The sequence below is a fragment of the Lynx canadensis genome, chromosome B3, assembly GCF_007474595.2.
Source record: "Lynx canadensis isolate LIC74 chromosome B3, mLynCan4.pri.v2, whole genome shotgun sequence".
NCBI classification, from domain to species: domain Eukaryota; kingdom Metazoa; phylum Chordata; class Mammalia; order Carnivora; family Felidae; genus Lynx; species Lynx canadensis.
The window spans coordinates 100,299,085-100,324,471 of NC_044308.2; the positions used below are offsets into that span (position 1 = coordinate 100,299,085).

The window sequence follows — 25,387 nt, forward strand, 5'->3', positions numbered from 1 at the left end:
ACTAGAAACAGATCAATTCATAAGCATAGGTCATTAGCAGGTAAGTAGTGCACCCTCTATTGGTGAAGGGTTTCTATGGTTTTAGAAAGCCAACTTGAGCTTACTACAAGGACAGAAATCCTAAATCCAGTTGAGGTACGTGTGAGTGAGAGGGATGACAAGTGGTGGGTCTTTACTTTCCCAATTAATTTTACAAAGAGTACACAAAACTGAAATCTTCTGAACCAGGACATAACCTAATAGTTCAACAAAAGATGCAAGAAAAACACAGACATTAGGATTCTAATGAAAGACTTTTCATCATATGAACAGGTTTAATGTAACATGGAATGCAAAAGATTAGAACCATTAATAAAATATCCAATTTTCCAACTTAAAAAAAATAATTAAAATAAATAAAATCAAAACAAGATAGTGACCAGAATAATAGTACCATGACAATCACAGTAAATAGAAAAGCTTCCATCAACATTTCAAGGATTTAACAAATGCAGTATGATACTTATTTAAAATATTCCACTCAATTTTGTAATCTTTCATAAAAATGTTACTTAGAAGACATCAATGAAAAGATGAGAAATCAGGTTAGAAATACACAATATGCCAAGATTTGCTCATTCACTGTTAAAAAGTACCTTATATTTGCTCTTAGGTATTTTAAACAAATGATTAATTATATTTCACATATAAGACAGGTGGTACCTTAACTGCATAAGAATTATATAAACTTTCAGATGTACACTTAAATTGTTTTATTTTGAATCCTGTCACATTTTATAATTTTCATTTCTACTTACTGAAAAGGCTAACCAGGTTGTTTGCCAATTCAGTATTAGGACCAACAAATGTTGGTCTGCACTACATTTAGTTATCTTACCCAATTTCACGTAATATATGGAAAAATGATAACACTCCTAAGTGATTTTGGTGTTTTTCTGATTGAAACAAAAGTATTAATTTTGTGAATGTGATATAGCCTTATTTATGGTATATGTATATTTTTTTAATGAGCAGTACAGATTGCAGACACATAACTATACTACCTATACTCTTAACTACAAAGAAATGAAGCCAAACTTTAGAAAAATACAATGCAAGAAAAGATTCAAGTTAAAAATATATTCCTTTGGTTAAAAATCATCCCCTTTATAAGACTCATTTGTAATCTAAACTCACAGCATGTCCCACAGGCCAAAGTAATCTTCTAAGTGTCATTATACTTGTTGAATTACCATGTTATTTTCAATCCAGTATTTATGGAGGTCACTGGGTTGCAGCAACAAAATATTTTAACTCTAAGAAGAGTATTGCCTTGTTGCATTAGCTCCTTTGACAAATGTCTTTCTTAAAAGATTTTTACTTTAGAAACCTCCGACACATGTAGTTTTCTTCAGATACTGTATATCCAAACTTTTTATAGAAACCAACATTTTGTGGTAGACATTCAAGGGTAATCTTATAACAGTTCAGTTTCTTGCTTAGCAAAGTAAGGGTTGATAACAACCTGCAATTCAAAAAGCAGGGGGAAAGCATAGAGCATTTGTTAATGAAAATGCATTTGAGTAACTTAATATAAATGAATAAATATTATATAAATAAAATTTCAAATTTATATTAGAAATGGGTTTAGGTCATGACCTTTCTCACTATATTCATTTAAATATTCAAATTGTAACTGGACAAGCTTTAAATCACCCAAAGCATTTGACTGTTTCAAATATAACTTATCTAAGTTGTCTCTAGCACATTAATAGAACAATACTAAAATTCAACCTAAAATTAATGTTAACACTGGGGCACCTGGGTGGCTCAGTCAGTTAGGCCTCCAACTTCAGCTCAGGTCATGATCTCGTGGCTCGTGAGTTCAAGACCGGCATTGGGCTCTGTGCTGACAGCTCTTGCACCTGGAACCTGCTTCGGATTCTGTGTGTCTCTCTCTCTTTTTCTGCCCCTCCCCTGCTTGCTCTCTCTCTCAAAAATAAACAAACATTAAAATTAAAAAAAGGATTCATGTTAACACTAAAGACTGTCAACTTTTTTAAAAAATATGGCCAAAATTTTGAATCTTTTTCCTAAATCTATTCAAACTACTTAGGAACAGACAACATTTCCACATAAAATGAGTAAAAGCTTTGTTCTGTATCATTTTTAAAGCTAATATTTGTGAAAGTATATATCAGATTACTTCTGGATTGCTCTAAATAATATGAAATAGAAACAAAACAAAAAAAGTATACATTTTTCAAATCCTTAAAGAATCCAAACCCCAGTATAAGAATGTGACTCTAATGGCCTTAGGGGAAAAAAACTAGATCTACAAAAATTTACCCAAAGGGTTTTCTCATGTTCGCACAGACTGAAAAGTTGTATCATTTTGAAGACAGAATATCTTGACTGAAGTTAGGAAACTATAAAAGGTATGACATTTAAGTGGATTAGAATATTAGAAATTGGTCTGTTTTGTTCACTGATGTATCCCAAATATCTCAAATAATATCTGGCACATAGCAGGTCCTAACTTATTGAGCAACTTCCTTAAAATTCAGAAGAGATGGTATTAAGCAAGTTAAAAGATTTAGATAGGGACGCCTGGGTGGCTCTCAGTCGGTTAAGAGCCTGACTCTTGATTTCAGCTCAGATCATGATCTCTGAGTTCAAGCCCCACATCAGGATCTGCGCTGAAGTGTGGAGCCTGCTTGGGATTCTCTCTTCTCTGCCCCCCCCCCCCCCACTCACGCTGTCTCTTGTCTCTCTAAATAAAGAAACAAAAGATTTAGATAAATGCATAGAGAATTATACAGGAAAGGCTATTTTAGTATATGTTTCTAAAACTTAAGAGGCTGAGGACATTTCCTTTGTTTTTAAATAAGACTGGGAAATAGGTGAATCACTTGACTCGGCCAAAAGTTTGTTTCCTATTAGTATGAAAATATTAAAAGTCAATAAAAATGTTAGTCTATAAGACAGTACACTCCCAATTTCCTAACTTCATGATAAAACATAAAAATACTGTTTCTTCCATTAAATTTAATTTAAACTACAGGGTGAGCTTAATTAAGGACACCTAAAAAGAACTTCAAACAGGAAAACATTTTTTAACAAATATCTGGGTAAGATACTATTAACTAAAACAGAAAAAGTATCTAATTTAATGAGGGTTACCTTGTTTCTGCCTACTTACAGTTTGCCAAGCTGCTTTCCTCGGCATTCATCACTAACAACAACATCTTCTACTCTTCCTCTCTGAAAATATTTACAGCGTTTAAGGGACTAAGCATGTAGTTTTGTTTTTAGCTACATCAACAAGTGACAGAATTCAATGATAACAATATTTTGTAAACTTGGAAGTTCACAGAAACCAAAATGCAACCCTTTTTTACTTATTATAGAGGAAATAATATAATGAACCAATTTGTAGCCTAATCTTGTTTTGTCTATATCCAAAATCTTACCACTCCATTGTTTTAAAGCAGATTTCAGAATCCACAGAACCAAAATGTAATCTTGTCATGTTCCATCATCTTACTCCTTGCTTAAGAGCAATTCTTTCAAACATCCAAATATAATTTCCTAATTTCTAGTAAAGAAAGCCCACCAAAATTTGCACCTCAGAATACATTTGAAGTGTTTCTAATTTTCACTGGATTAGCTAGGTTCTCATGAGTCATGAGGAGCAATCAGGAGTTAGAAATGTCACAGAGCAGAATACAGTTGAACAATGTGGTTTGTTTGAACTGTACAGGTGCACTTATGCAGATTTTTTCTAATAAATGCAATACTGTAAATGTATTGTCATGATTTAATAACATTTTCTTTTCTCTGGGGTGCCTGGGTGGCTCAGTCAGTTAATCATCAGACTCAATCTCAGCTCAGGTCATAATCAAGCTCTGTGTCAGGCTCTGGGCTGACAGTGAGGAGCCTGCTTGGGATTTTCTCCCTCCCTCTCTTTCTGCCCCTCCTCTGCTCACGTTCTTTCTCTCTCGCTTTCAAATAAACTTAAAAAAAAAAAAAGTAACATTTTTTTCTCTAGCTTGCTTTATAAATAAAAATACTATATATAATATACATAACATAATCAACTGCTTATGTTGTAGGGTAACCAGTCAACATTAGTTTTGGGAGTCAAAAGTTACACGCAGATTTTTGACTGCAGAGTGTCAGCATCCCTAACTCCAATCTTGTTCAAGGGTCAACTATATAATATTCTGAATCTTTTAGTGCTTGGAAATGGATGTGGGAATTTGTGTTACTGTATATACAAAGTATTTTGTTGTTTTTTTTTTAAATAGCATTAGGGGTTCTAAACATCACTGCCAAATTTCATGATGCTGACTTGGTTTCCCTATGACTATACCAAATCTGACACCTTACAAAACAATGTTTAGCAAACAATTCAGATAGTTAATACATCTTCTTCCTAACTCTGAGAACACAAGACGAAAATGTTACTAAGTGATGTCTAAGAAGCAAAACTTTTTCCAGGGCAATACAGCTCTCATTTTACATTGAAAAGCAGTCAGAAAATAGATTTGTCTAATGGAAACTCAAAGTTGATTTTGCTAGAAAACATTTGTTCATTTTATTCATAAGCATTAATGTGAACACATACCTTAGCACAGGAATGGATGAATTTATGTTCTATTATCAGAGTTGCTGTAGCCACAATTTGTCCTAAAGTCACATCTTCCACAACTGTAACATAATAGTCCCCAGATTTCTTCATGTGCTCAAAAGATTCTGTGGAAATCGGACAAGTGTTATGTGGCAGACTTTAAACTTTATTAGGTGCCATAAAAATATTAGGATTAGCTGACTCATTATTGAATATTTAAAGTGATTTCACCATGGCAATTTACTTTGTTTTCTAAAGAAAAAATTAATTATTATAGGGTGCCTGGGTGGCTCAGTCAGTTAAGCATCTGACTTGATTTTGGCTCAGGTCATGATCTCAGGGTTCGTGCCCTGCGCTGGGCTCTGTGCTGGCAGTGCAGAGCCTGCTTGGGATTGTCTCTCTCCCTCTCTCTGATCCTCCCATGCTTGCTCTCTCTCTCTCTCTCTCTTAAAATAAATAAACTTAAAAAAAAGTTTTCAAAGAAAATATTAAAAATGACCAAGAGGTTGAAACATCAGCAATTACTATCAATTAGAATACAGTCCATACATTAAAAAAAAATCTGCTAGCAAAGTACAACTATTAACAGCTATTTTAGGTGAATAACACAATGCAAATAAATTACAGATGCTTCCACTTCTGTGACTAATGAATGAAAACTCTAATATCTTTATTACTTTAAATAAGTTTCTTTAACCTTTACACTCAATATTAAAAAGAAAACAAAACTGCAAATCTCTTATTTGTTTTTAAAAATTTTTAACGTTTTATTTATTTTTGAGAGAGCATGAGCAGAGGTACAAAGAGGAAGACAGGGAATCCCAAAGCCCAACATGGGGTTTGAACCCTAAACTGTGATATCATGACCTGAGCCAAAGCCGGACACTCCACCAACTGAGCCACACAGGTGCTCAATTTACATGAGCAAATTTTAATTAAAATGTTTACATGGCTCCATTCTGTAATTTTTAGTCTTCTGGCTTCAAAATATTTTGACAGTGATCTGGCGTTTCAGGACTCTGACTTGCTTTTTTAGAAACAGAATCTGGTGCACCTGGGTGGCTCAGTTGGTTAAGCATACAACTCTTGGTTTTGGCTCAGGTCCCATCTCCTGGTTTCTCGAGTCCCACATCCGTCTCCATGCTTACAGTGTGGAGCCTGCCTGACATTCTCTCTCCCTCTCTCTCTCTCTGCCCATTCTCCGCTCACTGTGTGTGTGTGTGTGTGTGTGTGTGTGTGTGTGTGTGTGTGTGTCTCAAAAATAAATATTTAAAAAATTTAAAAAAACCGAATCATTGTTTTTGTTTGCTTTGAAAGCACCTTGTGAAGTAACTAAAAAATGTTTCCATATCTAATCATCCCAAAGTCACATGGCAAATAGGAGCAAAGATGGAATACTTTTCTCTCAAATTGATTTTTAGTACTTATCTTGGGTTTCTCATCTAATCAGACATACAGGCAAAGAGGAATTCAGAAATAAAAACTGAGCCTAATATTCTCACATACTGTTTATTTCTAGTCTTGTTCTAGATAGGGTTCTGGAGTGGGAAGAAGAAATAAATTCAAGGAAAACAGTGAGAATCAGAAAAGAGTGATCTTCATCTTGGGAGGATCAGCTACAGTACAAAATTACCTGGTGACAGAAATGAAGAAATTGTAGAAAACAGGAAACGACAGTGTTAGAGCACTGGATGGGATCAAGAAGGTTCTAATCCTTTCTTTATCAGTAACTATCTGTGATCTTATGTCATTTGACCTCTCTGGATTTCCATTCTCTCATATGCATTATAAATTTTTTTTTTAATGTGTATTTATTTTAAGAGAGAGACAGGCTGTGAGCAGGGGAGGGGCAAAGAGAGAGGGAGACACAGAATCCGAAGCAGGCTCCAGGCTCTGAGCCATCAGCACAGAGCCCGACGCAGGGCTAGAATGAGATCATGACCTGAGCAGAAGTCAGACGCTCAACTGACTGAGTCACCCAGGCACCCCCATCTCTCATATGTATTATAAATGCTTATGACACTGGTTGACCTTAAAATTCAATATAAACAAACTAAATAAATTGAGAACATAATGTCTCAATCACTCTTTTTTATTTGGTGATGAGATTTCCATGAATAACCTAACCACATGAAAAATACTATAAGGGGCGCCTGGGTGGCTCAGTCAGTTAGGCAGCCAACTTTGGTTCAGGTCATGATCTTGTGGTCTGTGAGTTTGGGCTCCATGTCACATTCTGTGCTGACAGCTCAGAGCCTAAAGCCTGCTTAGGATTCTATGTCTCCCTCTTTCTCTGCCTCTCCCCTGCTCATGCTTGGCCTCTCTCTCAAAAATAAACATTAAAAAAAAAATACAATATAAAACAATCTCTAAAGATGTCACCTAGATTTAATACTACGATAATTGTCTAAAAGTCAGGTATTTTGTAAAACACAAGAATTGCTACATTTGGATTCTAGAATAGGTAACCACATTAAACATTTAAATAAGAAAATGGGCATCTGGCTCAGTTGGTTAAGCATCTGACTCTTGATTTCGGCTCAGGTCATGATCTCATGGTACATGAGTTCAAGCCCCAGGTGATAGCATGATAGCACAGAGCCTGCTTGGGATTCTTTGTCCCCTCCCCCCACCTCTCTCTCTCTCAAAATAAATAAACTTTAAAAAATAAGAAAATAGCTAATTATCCTATGAATAATTTCCAGCTATTTGAACACAAACACAAGTAGACACTGAACATAGCTCTAAATGAAAAATCTTGTTTCCCTTTATTTTCATTCAGGAAAAAGATGCTGTAGTACTTACTCATAAATTGTTCAGGGTTGACAACTCCAGTTTCAGTCAGCTGACCTAGTACTTTAAAAAAACCTAGTTTTGAAAAACAGATTTCAAGTCATGAGAGGACCAAATGAAAGATCAAAAGCAATGTGTGAAGGTGGTGGGATTATGGGCACTTGTGTTTTCATAACTTTCTGTAATCATTTTGAAATTAATCATTTTATTATTTAAAAATATTAAACTGAAACCCATTACTCTTTCTATAATCACTACATGAAACAAAGAATAATAGGTTTTACCAAGGATTTTGCCTGGAAAAGGATTTTTTAAGATTTTGGAGTCATGCAGACCTTAATAATTCAATATTTATAAAACAAGCAGGTATATTTTTCGATGTAATTTGCATTAAATTTGCTGCAAGGAATGCCAAATTTTCCCAAATACATGCTTTGGCTTTATTTACTTAAACGTGCAAGATCGTCATGGTCAAATAGGATATTATTTTTGAATTAAAATATAAATATTGTTGAGACTAAGTTTTAAGGAATACTAATTAATTTCATTAATGTTAAATTAATGTGAACATTTGAGAACTTTGAGAATCTTAACTTCTACATACTCAATAATCAGTCTGACCAAAATTAGTTTCTTCAGATTTCCTACTAAAAAGAAAACTAAAAAGTTTATTTCTTATTACCAAAATTTAAGGAACTCATTTTGGAGAATTTATATTAAAAAAAAAGAAATATATGTAAACAAAACCTCTGCAACCTTTCCAAGTAAATTATCTCCACCCTCATTTCCCATCCAGCTTCTTAGAGAAGACTCTTCCTTATTGTCATTATAGATGATAATTTTACCTTTATGAAAAGTCTTTTTAAAGGATTAATTAGGGAGAAGTAGTGTTGTACTTAAGACATTTGAAATATTTCACAGTGATACCTGGTCTTAGCCATTATATATACATATTGGAATTGAGTGTCTCAGTCACTTTAGAAATTAAGTACAAAAAAAATCCAAAAATCAAATATTATTTTTTAATATTCTCAGCATCATCATATGTTGTGGAGAAAACAGAATGCTAATTACAGTTGACTCTTGAACAACACAGGTTTGAACTGTGCAGGTCCACTTGTACATAGATTTTTTTCAATAAGTACATTACAGTACCATAAATACATTTTTCTTAATAACATTTTTCTCTATCTTACTTTATTGTGAGAATATAGTATGTAACACATAACATAAAATATGTATTAATCAACTATTTCTGTTATTGGCAAGGCTTCTGGTCAACAGTAGGCTACTAGTAAGTTAAACGTTTGGTGAACCAAAATTTAGACACAGATTTTCAAATGCACAGGGGTCAGTGCCTCTAACCCCCCATGTTGTTCAGGGGCCAACTGTATAATGCTAACCAAGATTTGTAAACCAAGTCCCTACCTCTATTTAAGTCAGCAGTACAAAGGGGCCTCAAAACCAAACCTTCTCCAGGATGTGTTGGGGAAATGGCTGGAGAAAATGTTGCTGTATTCTGGCTCCAGTCCACTTCTTTGAGTAGACTTGGGTCAAACATAGGAGTTTCATCAGGTTTCATCTTTGTAGTAAGGTCTAAAATAAAATTTTAAATGGTAAGGCATTTATTTAATACGGAATTATGGCTGGTAAGAAAGTCTATTTCTTAATAAAAGTTAATGCAATTAGAAAATTCTTTTAACATATATGCAATATATGTTCTATCCCGAATCTAGCATAAATGCCACCATCACAGATGAACAGAAGACTTATGGTTAACATCAGATAGTAAACAAATGACTAAATTTGTAAGTTTTAAACTTTAAAACCGTGTTTTCTAGCAACTCTTCTAAAATATTTTTCCTATCGGCTGGTGCTAGCATAGCACTGTGATTAGCTGACTTTTCATGGGCTTTACTTTTTTTTATTATTGGGCTAAGAGATTGTTGGTCTTACCACTAAAAAAGACTTATTGGCCATACTACTTGGTTTTTATATGAATCATAAACAGAAGATAATTGATAAACTGGCTTATTTACTCCACATTCACTGTAGTATTTGGTCTCAGCTAGTAAAGATTCATTTTAAGGGTATCTGTTGGATTTTGTTTTCAGACCAGATTTTCTAAGAACCTATAATGTAATTTTCTCAGCTGCAATTAGGAAGCGTGAGAAGAGCCAGTGTTTTTCATACTATTAAAAAAATAATCAGTTATAGTATTATCCTCTTTTTTGAACATTCAGAAACTGGTAGATTCTTACTAGGTGTGGTCTAATAAAACAGCCTAAACAACAGATACAAGGACAGAATGAAAAAATTATATAAAACATAAAAATGGGGGCAGTGGCACGTCTGTGGAACCCAGAGTTGCAAGAACAGAATCTTCGTTAACAATTATTAGGAGACTGTAAAGCAACCCCTAACTTTCATTTCTATTCCTTTACCCAGTTAAAAAAACTATTCTATTTGATCCTTGCTTCTAGCTTTCCTTTGAAACAAAGATTTTAAAGATATGTATCCATAATATTAACATAACAAAAGGAAACAAACAGGAAAAAATAAAGTCTATTTGATGACAATTTTCCCAATAACCTCACTCCAATTATGTTCCCTATTTCCTAAGTCATGATATGCTTAAGGGAAATTAGTCTGAACTTTTCCTTAAAGGTGGATTAAACCTCTGCATGTGTAACTGACAACCATACAGGTAATGCTGCACTTACAGTAGAGGCTTTGGGAAGGTAGTGTGGTATAATAACAGCAGTTAACATTTGTTCAGCATTTACAATAGGTCAGACATTATTCAAAGAACCTCACACATTACTAATTCATTTACTTCAACAATCCTACAGGATAGGGATGATTATTATCTCCATTTAAACAGACTAGGAAACGAAGTAACCTGCCCAAGATCACAAAGTTAGTGGAGTCAGGATTTAAACTTAAGATGGAAAAGAGCATGAGCTTTGGAGTCAAGCTGGTGTCCAAATGTCAAATGTGATTATAGCTAATGTATTCAACTCTAACAATCCGTTTACTCATTTGTAAAATGGAGATGAAATTATTAGAAGGACATGAATTACTATATACAGCACTTAACAGTGCCTGGCATACTGTAAGTGCTCAACAAGATATACTTCAGTTAGCAGCTAATTAAAATTCATGTTTATAAATCTTTGTTATTTTTTTCATCTTTAAATTAATTCATGAGTCAGGCACTGTGCTGGGTACAGACAGGGGCTACAAAAAAGATGACAGGTTATATGTTTATATTAAACTGAAACATTCTTGGATAGAAAAAAAAATCATAGTTTATTATGTAGAACACCAAGGGGTTTTTTTCCCCCTCAAAAAGGACTTAAATATGTTAAGCTGTAAAAAACAAAACAACTATATCTGGTTCTAAGACTAGTAAGGAAAGGAAATAAATTGTGATGATTAAAATATTAAAACAGTCATTCATATTGGGGCACCTGGGTGGCTCAGTTAAGTGTCTGACTCTTGACCTCAGCTCAGGCCATGATCTCATAGTTTGTGGCATAAGCCCCACATCAGGCTCTGTGCTGTCAGCACAGAAGGATTCTCTCCCCCTCCTCTCTCTCTCTGCTCTTCCCCCACATGTTCTCTCTCTCTCAAAATAATAAACATTAAACACACACACACACACACGCACACACAATCTGGGGCGCCTGGAGCGTCAGACTTCAGTTCAAGTAACGATCTCATGGTTGTGGGTTCAAGCCCCACGTGGGGCTCTGTGCTGACAGCTCAGATTCAGAACCTGGAGCCTGCTTCAGATTCTGAGCCAGCCTCCCTCCCTCCCTCTCTCTCTCCCTCTCTCTCTCTGCCCCTCCCCCAGTCATGCTCTGTCTCTCTCAGAAATAAACAAACGTTTTAAAAAACCACACATTCATATCAAATTTAACAAGCTTACAGTCCACTTGAAACAGATTTTGTATCGGTTAACTTTAATGCATACATTTTAGTGTTTGTCCCTGGGAATTGGATCCCTGAGGCTTTTGGGTATTCTCTCATCGCAAACATGGGTAACAACGTTTTTTCAGGTAGGCAGATAAACAGGCTAAATATTTATCAATAGAGTAAAATGTATACATTAAATACAGAAGCCCGAAAGTGTTAAAAATTTAGTTCCTCAGGGCAAGACACTATTTAAACAGTTTGATGTTCATTTTATTTAACATACAGTTGTAATCATGAACTTTAAAGAAAGCTCAAAAGGGAATTTCGATGAACATTAGAACAATTTAAAGTAGATTACTTTTTCCTATGAAGTTGCCTGAGTTTACAATAAAATGTAGTGTAGAAAACACACAAAATACAGTTAATAATTTCCAAGAGAGAAGGGGGAGAGGAGGTACACAGGAGAATTAGGATTACAAAGCCTTTAACTAATGAATTTTAAACAGTAAATACTAATATTTTCCTGTGCTTTTATTTAACCAGATGGTCCTATTCCCTGAATGATCATAAAAAAATAGTATTGGCTAAAATTTATGAAGTGCTTTGTACCTGTTAACTCATAAAAATACAATGAGAGATCTTTCATTATTATCCCCATTTTACAGACCAAGAAATAGGCACAGTAACTTGCTCAAGATAACAGGGCCAGTAAGGAACAGAGTAAGGATTCAAAACCAGGCAACAGAGCCGGCTTCATAGGCACTGGGCCCCATTGCAGTTGCCCTGGGCCTCACACTTGGTTCTACTCTCTGCTGCCACAGAGTTGAAACTCTTAACAATTTTTAAACAAAGAACCCTCTATTTGCATTTTGCACAGGTTACCACAGACTATGCAGCCATTCCTGCATGACTCCAGATCCTGTACCCTTAGTGATGAAGATGCACTAGTGAAGATGAATTCCCTACTTCATTGTACAAGTTAAAAATTTAGTCAAAAGCAACACCTGTAAACTATATTTGGAAAATAAGAGTATTCGACATGTCAACAAAATACACTGAACAAAGCATTCTGGAGAGAAATAAGAATCCATTAACTGGGCAATCAGAAATTAACATCAAAATGTCTTGATGAGTTATTTTACAAAATAAAGCCATACTTAAAGTTACTTTCCTTTATCTCACTCCATCCCCATTTAGTAAAGTTCTGCTGGTGCCCAATTAATATGTTGGGAAAGTTAAAATAGTATGTGATTTGATTATCAAATTTCAAAAGATTTTTTTTTTTTTTTCTTTTCAACGTCCATTCATCTTTGGGACAGAGAGAGACAGAGCATGAACGGGGGAGGGGCAGAGAGAGAGGGAGACACAGAATCGGAAACAGGCTCCAGGCTCTGAGCCATCAGCCCAGAGCCCGACGCGGGGCTCGAACCCACGGACCGCGAGATCGTGACCTGGCCGAAGTCGGACGCTTAACCGACTGCGCCACCCAGGCGCCCCTCAAAAGATTTTTAGAAAGGAATGAAATAGATTTGGTTTACAAAAAATTATTTTAGGATCTTAAGGTGCGCTGAAGTATTGCAAAACTAGGAAATTTCAGTAAATAGAATTGCAGATGTCTGAAGCTGAATCTCATCATCAACACTAGGGTGACTGATTTTAAAAACTAAACCTTAACCCTCCCTAAATATTTCTCCAGAACCTTTCCAATTTAACTGTGAAGTTAGCATGCATTTACAAGGCCCATATAAGCCTAACAGCCCAATAAATGCCTAGTGAATGAATAACAAATGGTATAAGACTTACTCGGTCACAACTCAGAAAATCCAAAAGAAGAAAGTTTCCCAAATTGCCACAAATGATATCACAAAAACGATACACCAAATTCGTTTTTACTAGCATCATCAAGTTCTCGTTCAATTGACTATTCTTTGGGCAATTTCAACAATTTAGTTTCCCAACTTGTACAGCAGACTAAAATACAAACAGGGAGGAGATGCTGCTAGAAGCAAGCAATTGAGAGCAACAAGTAGTAGACACTGGGAATGAAGATTTTTAAAGTTGATACAAAAATTTAAAAAGCATAATCCAAGGCTAAACCTAAACTGCTTTACATATCTCAAGAGTTCCTGGGTCATCGCTACATTACTTCATGACATGGTGAATGGGGGAAGGGGGAAGTTTTGCTCTTTGAGACTTTAGGGTTTGTCTACATGCACTTCGTAACAATTTCGATACTAATTTGACTAATTTTTTAATCTAAAGAACACTTTATTCGCTGATTTTTAACAGACCTTGCCATATTTATGAAGCCATGAAATTATACTTCAGCAGAGAATTTTAAAAAGTATTTTCTGATCGTTTATTTGATCCCTATAATCTGGTACTATTCCCAGGCTACCGATTAGGAAACTGGAGCATGTGGAGCCTCAAGGTAACACTGCAAATGTGTGAACTGGGACTTAGAATCCTATCTTGTTTTCCCGTCTTGAGCTCTAAAACACCATATTCCATAGACTTCAATCTTCACATCATCGTACCAGACAGGTAGCTTTAATTCTAAAAAATATCAGCGAATTCTACCTAAAAGGCTGATCTAAATGATTTCTTGAGACCCATTCTAAGATTTATTCATGAGTGCATAACCTAACAAAACTAATTCCATAATCTCCCGTTTCAGTTTTGCACGAAATTTTAAGAGTTCGGTTTACATAAACATCAGTTCCTCCTATAAGGAAAATCATAGTGCTCAGTGTGTCTAGGGGTACAAGCCCCGGGAAAAGACACAAAGGATGTCCTTCCCTTCCGCAGCTGAAGCCCCAGTTTAGTCAGTGCAGGAGGTGATCTTCCGGGCAGAATCAGGTCCTCAAGTGGCTCCCGACCGCCGCGGGGTGCACCTCGGAAAGGAACAGGGAAAAGGGGGGTCGGGGCATTCGTGCCCCTTCAAAATTGATGGCAGCAAGGGCTGTGAGCAGCTGTCTCGATTCCCCACGTTAAAATCTGGTGAGCGAAGAGTTAGTTTCGACCCCAGACCCTGTGCCCACCACTGTATGGCTGGACCACTAGCCCTCATCCCTAACCTCTCTCTGACCCAGGCGCGCTCAACTTGCTCCGAACCGCACTCCACCACCACATGTGCACCCACCTGGCGAGGCTAAATGCGCGGCTCCCGGAACAAACACCTCCCACCCGGGCCTAGCTCTCCTCGCCCGGGGACAGCGGTCACACCTGTTTGATAAATGTGAAGGCAGGCCCACGACGGCCCCCTGGACACCAGGCGCGGCCCGGCTCTCGCTCCCCGGCCCCCAGCCTCCCTCACCCGTGGAGGCCTCGCGGTCGGCGCTCCTCTCCAGGCCCGTTGGACTCTCACCCACCCGGGCACACAGCACCGGATCCGGATCCGGCTTCAGCGCCAGCCCCACCTCCTCCTCCACCTCCCGCGCCACGGTTGCCGTCGCGGCCGCCCCTGCGCGAGCCGCCACCGGGACGTGGCAACGCCGCCAACGCCTCCGCCCCACCCCGGGCCGCTTACGCAGGGCCTCGCGCAGGCGGGCGGAGGTGCTCCGAGGGCGAGGGGCGGGCCGGGGCGGGGCGTGCGGCGGGCTTTCGCACGTGGGGCGCGGCGAGGACCGCCCCCGCGGGGACTCCGCCTCCCGGCGGCGCGGGGGCCCCACCCGGGCTCGCTCCGTGCGGTCATGCCCGCGGCCTCCAGCTCTCGGCTTCTCGGGAAATAACTGCTTAGGAGTCAACGAAGCACCGTAAGTGGTGATAGTGTGGGCCTTTTGCATTCTCGGAACCCGGAGGCTCGGCCTCTTGCCCTCTGCCGTTGCCCCTTGTTGCCCCTTCTCTTAATAGTGCATTTAATTAGGACTTGGGCGACTGGCTGGCAGCTGGAAGCTCCTCATCCCGTTTTCTGAGTCACCTCCGTGAAGTGGGGCCACTGCAGTCCTTTCAGATCCTTTTTGGATGAACCACAGGGTTAAGACACCGGTTCTCAGCTGTGGCGGTTTCGCCTGCCAGGAGACAGTTGGCGATGTCTGGAGTTTTTCAGCCTGTCTGTGGGAGAGATGTTACTGTTATCTGCCAGAGGGTAGAGACCACCTAGGCTGTTAAACGTAAAATACACAGCAGGGACCCACGACAACATTGGAGAGTTAGTGGAGATGCTGAGGTGGAGAAACCCTGGATTAGAAAAGAAAAAAAGGACTTTTGAGTTCCCATTTCCAAAACAGATGTCCTCATTTTACGGGTTAGGGAACTGAGGTTCAGAGAAGTAATTTACCAAAGTCATATAGCTACTTGCACCCCTTCCTTGCCTTATACCATAAATTTCAACTTACTGGAATTGCAAAGTATTTTATTCTTAATACTGTTTGAAGAACACTGTATATAGTTTGCTAGAAATGATATTTTCTGCTTATTTGTGAGATTTAAGTTTCAGTTAACACTTTTACTGGTTCATGTATTCTCACACCTTCAAACGTCTGTGTGGCTGTTGGCATCCACATTTCTGTATCCATCCTTCTTTTTACCGTTTTGCATAGGAAAAATGTATAAGACGTAAAAAGAAACACCACAAATCTTAAACATAGATCCTTGTTTCTTTATCACACTTTTGGCCCTATGTTTTCGATGAATTTCTTCTGAGCAACAAAATACTGTAAATTTTACACTTTAGCAAAAAGTATAGCAATCAGTTACACAATTTATCACAGAACACAGTTCTGAGAGGTACCCCAAAAGATCTCCCGCATTTCACACATATTCCTCCTTATCCCTTTTGTGCCACAGGAATACGATTTCTCCTTAATAGTCACTCTAGCCAGCACACTCTAGCCTCCTCCTTTGCCTGTTGGTTTACTTGCAATGAGGTAGCCAGGTGACAATCTCAACTTCTAGTTTAATGGAATCATTGGTGTGTTCTCTAGTGATTTTTATTTATTTTTTATTTTTAAATTGTATTTGAGAGAGAGCGAGTGAGCAAGCAAGTGAGGGACAGGGGCAGCGGGAGAGAGAGAGAGAGAGAGAGGAGAGAGAGAGAGAGAGAGAGAGAGAGAGAGAGAGACTCAAGCAGGTTTCTTGCTCTGCATGGAGTCCAACGCGGGGCTTGATCCCAGGATCCTGGGATCATGACCTGAACAAAAATCAAGAATTGGACGCTCAACTGACTAAGCCACACAGGTGCCCCTATTTTGTTTTTTCAATTGAGATATAACTCATGTATAACATAACAAGGATTTTATATATGTATGTATTGCAAAATGATTACTTCAGTAAGTTCAATTAACATTCCTCACCATACATAGTTACAAATTTGGGTTTGTTTCTTTGTGTGTGATGAGAACTTTTAACATTTACCCTCTTAGCAACTTTCTTTTTTTTTTTTTTTTTTTTTTTAAATTTTTTTTTTTTTCAACGTTTATTTATTTTTGGGACAGAGAGAGACAGAGCATGAACGGGGGAGGGGCAGAGAGAGAGGGAGACACAGAGGGAAACAGGCTCCAGGCTCTGAGCCATCAGCCCAGAGCCTGACGCGGGGCTCGAACTCCCGGACCGCGAGATCGTGACCTGGCTGAAGTCGGACGCTTAACCGACTGCGCCACCCAGGCGCCCCGAGCAACTTTCAAATATACAATATTGTTGGCTATAGTCATTATGCCTACGTTGTATCCCCAGGTGTAATTTAACTTATAACTGGAAGTTTGTGCCTTTTGACCCTTTCAGTCATTTTGCTCCCCACACCCTACCTCTGGCAACTACTAATTTTTTCTCTATATCCGTGAATTTATTTGTTCGTTTTGTTAGATAGAACATATAAGTGAGATCATAGAGTATTTGTCTTTCTCTTTCTGACTTGTTTCACTTACCGTAATGTATTAAAGCTCCATCTGAGTTGTTGTAAATGACAGGATTCCCTTTTTTATTGTGGAATAATATTCCACTATTTGTATTTGTATTTCTATATATGTATATATAAACAAACTTCTTTATACATTCATCTAACAATGGACACTTAAATTTTTCCCATGTCTTGGCTATTGTTAGTAATGCTGCTATGAACATGTGGGTGTATATATCTTTTCTAGCTGGTGGTTTAATTTTCTTTGGATAAATATCCAGAAGTGAAATTGCTGGGCCATATGGTAATTTCTATTTAAATATTTTTGAGGAACATGTTTTTGTTTTTGTTTTGTGTTGTTTAGAACAGTTTTTTTTTTTTTAAGTTTTTATTTTCATTCTAGTTAACATACATTGTTATATTGGTTTCAGGTGTACAATATAGTGATTCCACAATTCCATTCACCACCTGGTCCTCATCACAGCAAGTGCGATCCTTAATCCCCATAATCTGTTTAACCAATGGTGGTTACATAGTTGCAGTGGAACTGATAACCATCAGTGCTTTATAGTTAAGAGTCTGTTTCTTGGTTTGTTTCTTTCTCTCTCTTCCTCCACCCCCATGCTCCTTTGTTTTGTTTCTTAAATTCCACACATGAGGGAAATCAAATGGTATTTCTTTCTTTGACTGACTTATTTTGCTTAACGTTATACTCTCTAGCTCCATCCATATTGTAAATGGCAAAATTTCATTCTTTTTATGGCTGAATAATATTCCGTTGTATACATACATCACATCTTCTTTATCCATTTATTAATTGATGGACGCTTGGACTGCTATCATATCTTGGCTCTTGTAAATAATGCTGCAATGAACATGAGGTGCTGTATCTTTTTGAATTAGTATTTTTGTATTCTTTGGGTAAATATCCAGGACTGCAATGGCTGTATTATGGAGTAGTTCTATTTTTAACTTTTTGAGGAACTTTCATACTGTTTTACATAGTGGCTGCACCAGTTTACATTCCCACCAATGGTGCAAGAGAGTTCCTTTTTCTCCACATCCTTACCTGTACCTGTTGTTTCTTCTGTTGTTGATTTTAACCATTCTGACATGTGAGGTGATATCTCTTGTAGTTTTGATTTGCATTTTCCTGATGGTAAGTGGTGTTGAGCATCTTTTCATGTGTCTATTAGCCATCTGGATGTCTTCTTTGGAGAACTGTCTGTTCATGTCTTCTGCCCATGTTTTACATGGATTATTTGTTTTTTGGTGTTGAGTTGTATAAGTTCTTTATATATTTGAATACTAGCCCTTTATTGGATATGTCATTTGTAAATATCTTCTCCCATTCAGTAAGTTGCCTTTTAGTTTTATTGATTGTTTCTTTCACTGTGAAGAACCTTTTTATTTTGATGTAGTCCCAATAGTTTATTTTTGCTTTTGTTTCCCTTGCCTCAGGGGATCTGTTTAGGAAAAAGTTGCTACAGATGATGTCAAAGAGGCTACTGCCTGTATTCTAGGATTTTTATGGTTTCAGATCTCACATTTAGGCCATCAATCCATTTTGAATTGATTTTTGCATATAGTATTAGAAAGTGGTGCACATTCTTTCTTTGGCATGTTGCTGTCCAGTTTTCCCAACACCACTTGTTGAAGAGACTGTCTTTTTTCCTATTGGATATTCTTCCCTGCTTTGTCAAAGATTAATTGACCATATGATTGTGGGTTTACTTCTGGATTTTCTATTCTGTTCCACTGATCTTTGTGTCTCTTTTTGCCTCAGTACCATACTGTTTTGACTACTCCATCTTTGTAATATAACTTGAAGTCCAGAATTGTGATGTCTCCAGCTTTACTTTTCCTTTTCAAGATTGCTTTGGCTGGCTGGGTCTTTTGTGGTTCCACACAAATTTTAGGATTATTCTAGTTCTGTGAAAAATGCTGTTAGGATTTTGCTAGGGATTGCATTAAATATGTAGATTGCTTTGGGTAGTATGGACATTTTAACCGTATTTGTTCTTCTAATCCATAAGCTTGAAATGTCTTTCCATTTCTTTGTGTTGTCTTCCATTTCTTTCATCAGTGTTTTGTAGTTTTCAGAGTACAGGTCTTTCACCTCTTTGGTTAGTTTTATTCCTAGATATCTCATTAGTTTTGGTACAATTGTAAATGGGACTGTTTTCTCTTAAAAAAATTTTTTTTTTTAATTAAGTAGACTCCATGCCCAATGTGGGGCTTGAATTCATGACTCTGAGGTTAAGAGTCACATGCTTTACTGCCAGAGCCAGCCAGGCACCCCTAAATGGGTTGTTTTCTTAATATCACTTTCTGCTGGCTCATTATTGGTATATAGAAATGCAACCAATTTCTGTATGTTGATTTTTCATCGTGTAACTTTACTGAATTTATCAGTTCTAGGAGGTTTTTGGTGGAGTCTTTTGGGTTTTCTATATATAGTAGTATCATGTCATTTGCAAGTAGTGGAAGTTTCACTTCTTCCTTTCCAATTTGGATGCTTTTTATTCCTTTGTCTTGTCTGATTGCTATGGCTAGGACTTCCAGTAATGTGTTAAATAGAAGTGGTGAAAGTGGACATCCTTGTCTTCTTCCTGACCTTATGGGAAAAGCTCTCAGTTTTTCACCCTTGGGTATAATGTTATCTATGGGTTTTTCATATATTGCCTTTATTATGTTGAGATATGTTCCCTCTAAATCTACTTTGTTGAGGGTTTTTATCATGAATGGATGTGGCACTTGTCAAATGCTTTTTCTGCATCTATTCAAATGATTATATGGTTCTTGTCCTTTCTCCTATGTGATGTATCACATTGATTGATGTGCAAATATTGAGCCACTCTTTCCCAAGAATAAATCTCACTTGATTATGGTGAAAGATTTTTTTAAATGTATTCTTGGATTCAGTTTGCTGTTATTTTGTTGAACATTTTTGCATCTATGTTCATCAGAGATATTGGCCTATAGTTCTTTTTTTTGGGGGGGGGGTGTCTTTATCTGGTTTTGGTATCAGGGTAACACTGGCCTCATAGAACAAATTTGGAAATTTTCCTTCCTTTTCTATTTTTTGCAATAGTCTGAGAAGAAGAGATATTAACTCCTCTTTAAGTGTTTGATAGAGGGGTGCCTAGGTGGCTCAGTCAGTTAAGTGTCCAGCTCAGGTCATGATCTCATGGTTGTGAGATTGAGCCTCGTGTTGGGCTTCACACTGGGCATGGAGCCTGCTTAGGATTCTCTTTCTCCCTCTCTCTCTGCCCCTCCCTTCCTCTCAAAATTAATTAATTAATTAAAAAATAGGAGAGGAAGCTTGAGATGGTGGCATAGGAGGACGCTTCCTCACCTTGTCCTGCTGATCACTTAGATTCCACCCACATCTGCCTAAACAACCCAGAAAACCACCAGAAGACTAATAAAACGGACTCTCTGGAGCCAAGTATAGACGAGAGGCCCACGGAAGAGGGTAGGAAGGGCGGAGAGGTGGTGCGTGCTACCTGGACTGTTGGGAGGGAGCTGGGGCAGTGGAGGAGCAGCCCGCCAGGCAAGGCAGAGCCCCCGAGTCTGGCTTGCAAAAGCACAGGGGCTGGAAGGAGTGAGTTCTGACAGCCAGCGGGACTTAACATCTGGAATGTTATAAGTCAACAGCTCTAGTTAGAGAGCAGGAGGGCAAGAGGACACTGGGAGGGAGAGGTGTTGAGCTCCGGTCGACAGAGCTCAGCTCAGCAGGGGAACAAAGGCGCTGGCCAGCGCCATCTCCCTCTCCCATCCCCCAGCCGAAACCCCAAAGGGAACCAGTTCACCTCACCGAACTTGCTTGCACCATGCAAACACCCAATGCTGTGCTTCTGTGGATCCATCCCTCTGATGGGTCTGCCTCCCTCCTGGTGCCACAGGGCCCCTCCCACAGGGGACCACCAATGGCAAAGCGAGCCAAGCCTGCCCCTCCCACCCCCATGCACCTTGCGGATCCACCCCGGTTAGTACGCCAGATCCCATCAAAGCAGCACCACAAGCCTGGCAGTGTGCAAGTAGCCCAGACAGGGGCCACACCACTCCACAGTGAGTCCTGCCCCTGGGAGAGGGGAAGATAAGGTTCACACCAGTCTGACTGTGGCCCCAGCCGTGGGCTGGGAACAGACATGGGGTCTGACTGCGGCCCCGCCCACCAACCCAAGTTACTCCGGACAGCCCAGGGGAAGTGCCCTGCAGTTCTGCGCCACTCCAGGGACTATCCGAAATGATAAAACGATAGAATTCTCCTCAAAAGAAACTCCAGGAAGTAGCGACAGCTAACGAATTGATCAAAAACGATTTAAGCAACATAACAAAACATGAATTTAAAATAATAGTCATAAAATTAATCACTGGACTTGAAAAAAGTATAGAGGACAGCAAAGAATCTATTGCTACAGAGATCAAGGGACTAAGAAACAGGAGGCTTTCTGGTTGCAGAGTCTAGGGAAGATGTGCAGAAATGGCACCTCGAAAGAGGAGAGAAAAGAAAGAAGAACAGGTCATGAGCCTTGGACCTCAGGTAGCTGAAGGAGAAAATGTGTTTGGCGTGTGCCACATCTTTGCATCCTTCAGTGACACTTTTGTCCATGTCACCGATCTTTCTGGCAAGGAAACCATCTGCCGTGTGACTGGTGGGATAAAGATGAAGGCTGACTGAGATGAGTCCTCTCCCTACGCTGCCATGTTGGCTGCCCAGGATGTAGCCCACAGGTGCAAGGAGCTGGGCATCACCACTGTCCACATCAAACTCCGGGCCACAGGAGAAAATAGAACCAAGACCCCCAGACCTGGGGCCTAGTCGGCCCTCAGAGCCCTTGCCCGCTCAGGAATGAAGATTGGGTGGATTGAGGATGTCACCCCCATCCCCTCCGATAACACCCACAGGAAGGGGGGTCGCTGTGGTCGCCGTCTGTGAACAGGATTCCTCAAATTATTGTTTTCTGGTAATAAACTGCCTTTGTGTAAGCTAAAAAAAAAAAAAAAAGAAAGAAAGAAAGAAAGAAAAGAAACAGGAGGAGCTAAAAAATGCTATAAATGAGGTGCAAAATAAAATGGAGGTGAACACAGCTCGCATTGAAAAGGCAGAGGAGAGAATAGGTGAATTAGAAGATAAAATTATGGAAAAAGAGGAAGCTGAGAAAAAGAGAGATAAAAAAAATCCAGGAGTATGAGGGGAGAATTAGAGAACTAAGTGATGCAATCAAACACAACAATATCCATGTAATAGGAATTCCAGAAGAGGAAGAGAGAGAGAAAGGGGCTGAAGGTGTACTTGTACAAATCATAGCTGAGAACTTCCCTGATCTGGGGAAGGAAAACGGCATTGAAATCCAAGACGCACAGAGAGCTCCCTTCACACGTAACTTGAATTGATCTTCTGCATGACATATCATAGTGAAACTGGCAAAATACAAGCATAAAGAGAAAATTCTGAAAGCAGCTAGGGATAAACATACTCTAACTCTATATAAAGGGAGACCGATAAGACTAGTGACAGACCTATCTACTGAAACTTGGCAGGCCAGAAAGGAATGGCAGGAAATCTTCAATGTGATGAACAGAAAAAATATGCAGCTGAGAATCCTTTATCCAGCAAGTCTGTCATTCAGAAGAGAAGGAGATATAAAGGTGTTCCCAAACAAACAAAAACTGAAGGAATTCATCACCACTAAACCAGCCCTACAAGAGATCCTAAGGGAGATTCTGTGAGTGAAATGTTGCAAGGACCACAGAGTACCAGAGACATCACTACAAGCATGAAACTTACAGACATCACAATGACTTTAAACCCATATCTTTCAATAATAACACTAAATGTAAATGGGCTAAATGCTCCAACCAAAAGACATAGGGTATCAGAATGGATAAAAAAAACAAGACCCATCTATTTGCGGTCTACAAGACACTCACTTTAGACCTGAGGACACCTTCAGATTGAAAGTGAGGGGATGGAGAACTATCTATCATGCTACTGGAAGTCAAAAGAAAGCTGGAGTAGCCTTACTATATCAGACAAACTAGACTTTAAATTAAAGGTTGTAACAAGAGAAGAAGGGCATTATATAATAATTACAGAATCTATCCATCAGGAAAAGCTAACAATTATAAATGTCTAGCCACCAAATTCGGAGGCACCCAAATATAGAAAATAATCACAAACATAAGCAATCTTATTGATAAAAATGTGGTAACTTCAGGGAACTTTAATACCCCACTTACAATAATGGCTAGATCATCTAGACACAGGATTAATAAAGAAACAAGGGCCCTGAATAATACATTGTATCAGATGGACTTGACAGATGTATTTAGAACTCTGCATCCCACTTTCTTCTCGAGTGCACATGGAACATTCTCCAAGATAGATCACATACTGGGTCACAAAACAGCCCTTCATAAGTATACAAGAATTGAGATCATACCATGCATACTTTTAGACCACAATGCCATGAAGCTTGAAATCAACCACAGGAAAAAGTCTGGAAAACCTCCAAAAGCATGGAGGTTAAAGAACACCCTACTAAAGAATGAATGGGTCCACCAGGCAATTAGAGAAGAAATTAAACAATATATGGAAACAAATGAAAATGAAAATACGACAATCCAAATGCTTTGGGGTGCAGCAAAGGCAGTCCTGAGAGGAAAATACATTGCAATCCAGGCCTATCTCAAGAAACAAGAAAAATCCCAAATACAAAATCTAACAGCACACCTAAAGGAAATCGAAGCAGAACAGCAAAGACACCCCAAACCCAGCAGAAGAAGAGAAATAATAAAGATCAGAGCAGAAATAAACAATATAGAATCTAAAAAAACTGTAGAGCAGATCAATGAAACCAAGAGTTGGGATTTTGAAAAAATAAACAAAATTGATAAACCTCTAGCCAGGCTTCTCAAAAAGAAAAGGGAGATGACCCAAATAGATAAAATCATGAATGAAAATGGAATTATTACAACCAATCCCTCAGAAATACAGCAATTATCAGGGAATACTATGAAAAATTATATGCCAACAAACTGGACAACCTGGAAGAAATGGACAAATTCCTAAATACCCACACACTTCCAAAACTCAATCAGGAGGAAATAGAAAGCTTGAACAGACCCATAACCAGTGAGGAAATTGAATCAGTTATCAAAAATCTCCCAACAAATAAGAGTCCAGACCAGATGGCTTCCCAGGGGAGTTCTACCAGACGTTTAAAGCAGAGATAATACCTATCCTTCTCAAGCTATTCCAAAAAATAGAAAGGGAAGGAAAACTTCCAGACTCATTCTATGAAGCCAGTATTACTTTGATTTCTAAACCAGACACAGACCCAGTAAAAAAAGAGAAATACAGACCAATATCCCTGATGAATATGGATGCAAAAATTCTCAATAAGATACTAGCAAATAGAATTCAACAGCATATAAAAAGAATTATTCACCATGATCAAGGGGGATTCATTCCTGGGCTGCAGAGCTGGTTCAACATTTGCAAATCAATGTGATACAACACATTAATAAAAGAAAAGAACCATATGACCCTGTCAATTGATGCAGAAAAAGCATTTGACAAAATTCAGCATCCTTTCTTAATAAAAACCCTCGAGAAAGTTGGGATAGAAGGAACATACTTAAACATCATAAAATCCATTTATGAAAAGCCCACAGCTAACATCATCCTCAATGAGGAGAAACTGAGAGCTTTCCCCCTGAGATCAGAAACACGACAGGGATGTCCACTCCCAACGCTGTTGTTTAATATAGTGTTGGAAGTTCTAGCATCTGCAATCAGACAACAAAAGGAAATCAAAGTCATCAAAATTGGCAAAGAGGAAGTCAAGCTTTCCCTTTTTGCAGATGACATATCATACATGGAAAACCCTATAGACTCCACCAAAAGTCTGCTGGAACTGATACATGAATTCAGCAAAATCTCAGGATACAAAATCAATGTACAGAAATCAGTTGCATTCTTATACACTAATAATGAAGCAACAGAAAGACAAATAAAGAAACTGATCCCATTCACAATTGCACCAAGAAGCATAAAATACCTAGGAATAAGCCTAACCAAAGATGTAAAAGATCTGTATGCTGAAAACTATAGAAAGCTTATGAAGGAAATTGAAGAAGATATAAAGAAATGGAAAAACATTCTGTGCTCATGAGTTGGAAGAATAAATATTGTTAAATGTCAATACTACCCA

General features: G+C 38.4%; 1 protein-coding gene and 1 pseudogene across 4 annotated transcripts; one reads left to right on the plus strand and one right to left on the minus strand.

Moving 5' to 3' along the window:
- Positions 1 to 280: 280 nt before the first annotated feature.
- Positions 281 to 14,788, minus strand: GNPNAT1 (glucosamine-phosphate N-acetyltransferase 1). Of its 4 annotated transcripts, none has more exons than XM_030319117.1 (6): positions 14,698 to 14,788; positions 8,834 to 9,001; positions 7,418 to 7,480; positions 4,610 to 4,737; positions 3,182 to 3,243; positions 281 to 1,504 (listed from the first exon to the last, which is right to left on the minus strand). In XM_030319117.1, the coding sequence occupies exons 2-6, from the start codon at positions 8,985 to 8,987 to the stop codon at positions 1,357 to 1,359; spliced, it is 555 nt and encodes a 184-aa protein (XP_030174977.1). In that variant the 5' UTR covers positions 8,988 to 9,001; positions 14,698 to 14,788; the 3' UTR covers positions 281 to 1,356. The 4 variants fall into 4 exon arrangements, with proteins under 4 accessions (XP_030174977.1, XP_030174976.1, XP_030174975.1 ...); XM_030319116.1 differs by having other exon boundaries at positions 14,643 to 14,766; XM_030319115.1 differs by lacking the exon at positions 14,698 to 14,788 and adding an exon at positions 14,469 to 14,636.
- Positions 14,789 to 21,620: 6,832 nt separating this feature from the next.
- Positions 21,621 to 22,176, plus strand: LOC115516464 (annotated as a pseudogene).
- Positions 22,177 to 25,387: the final 3,211 nt, after the last annotated feature.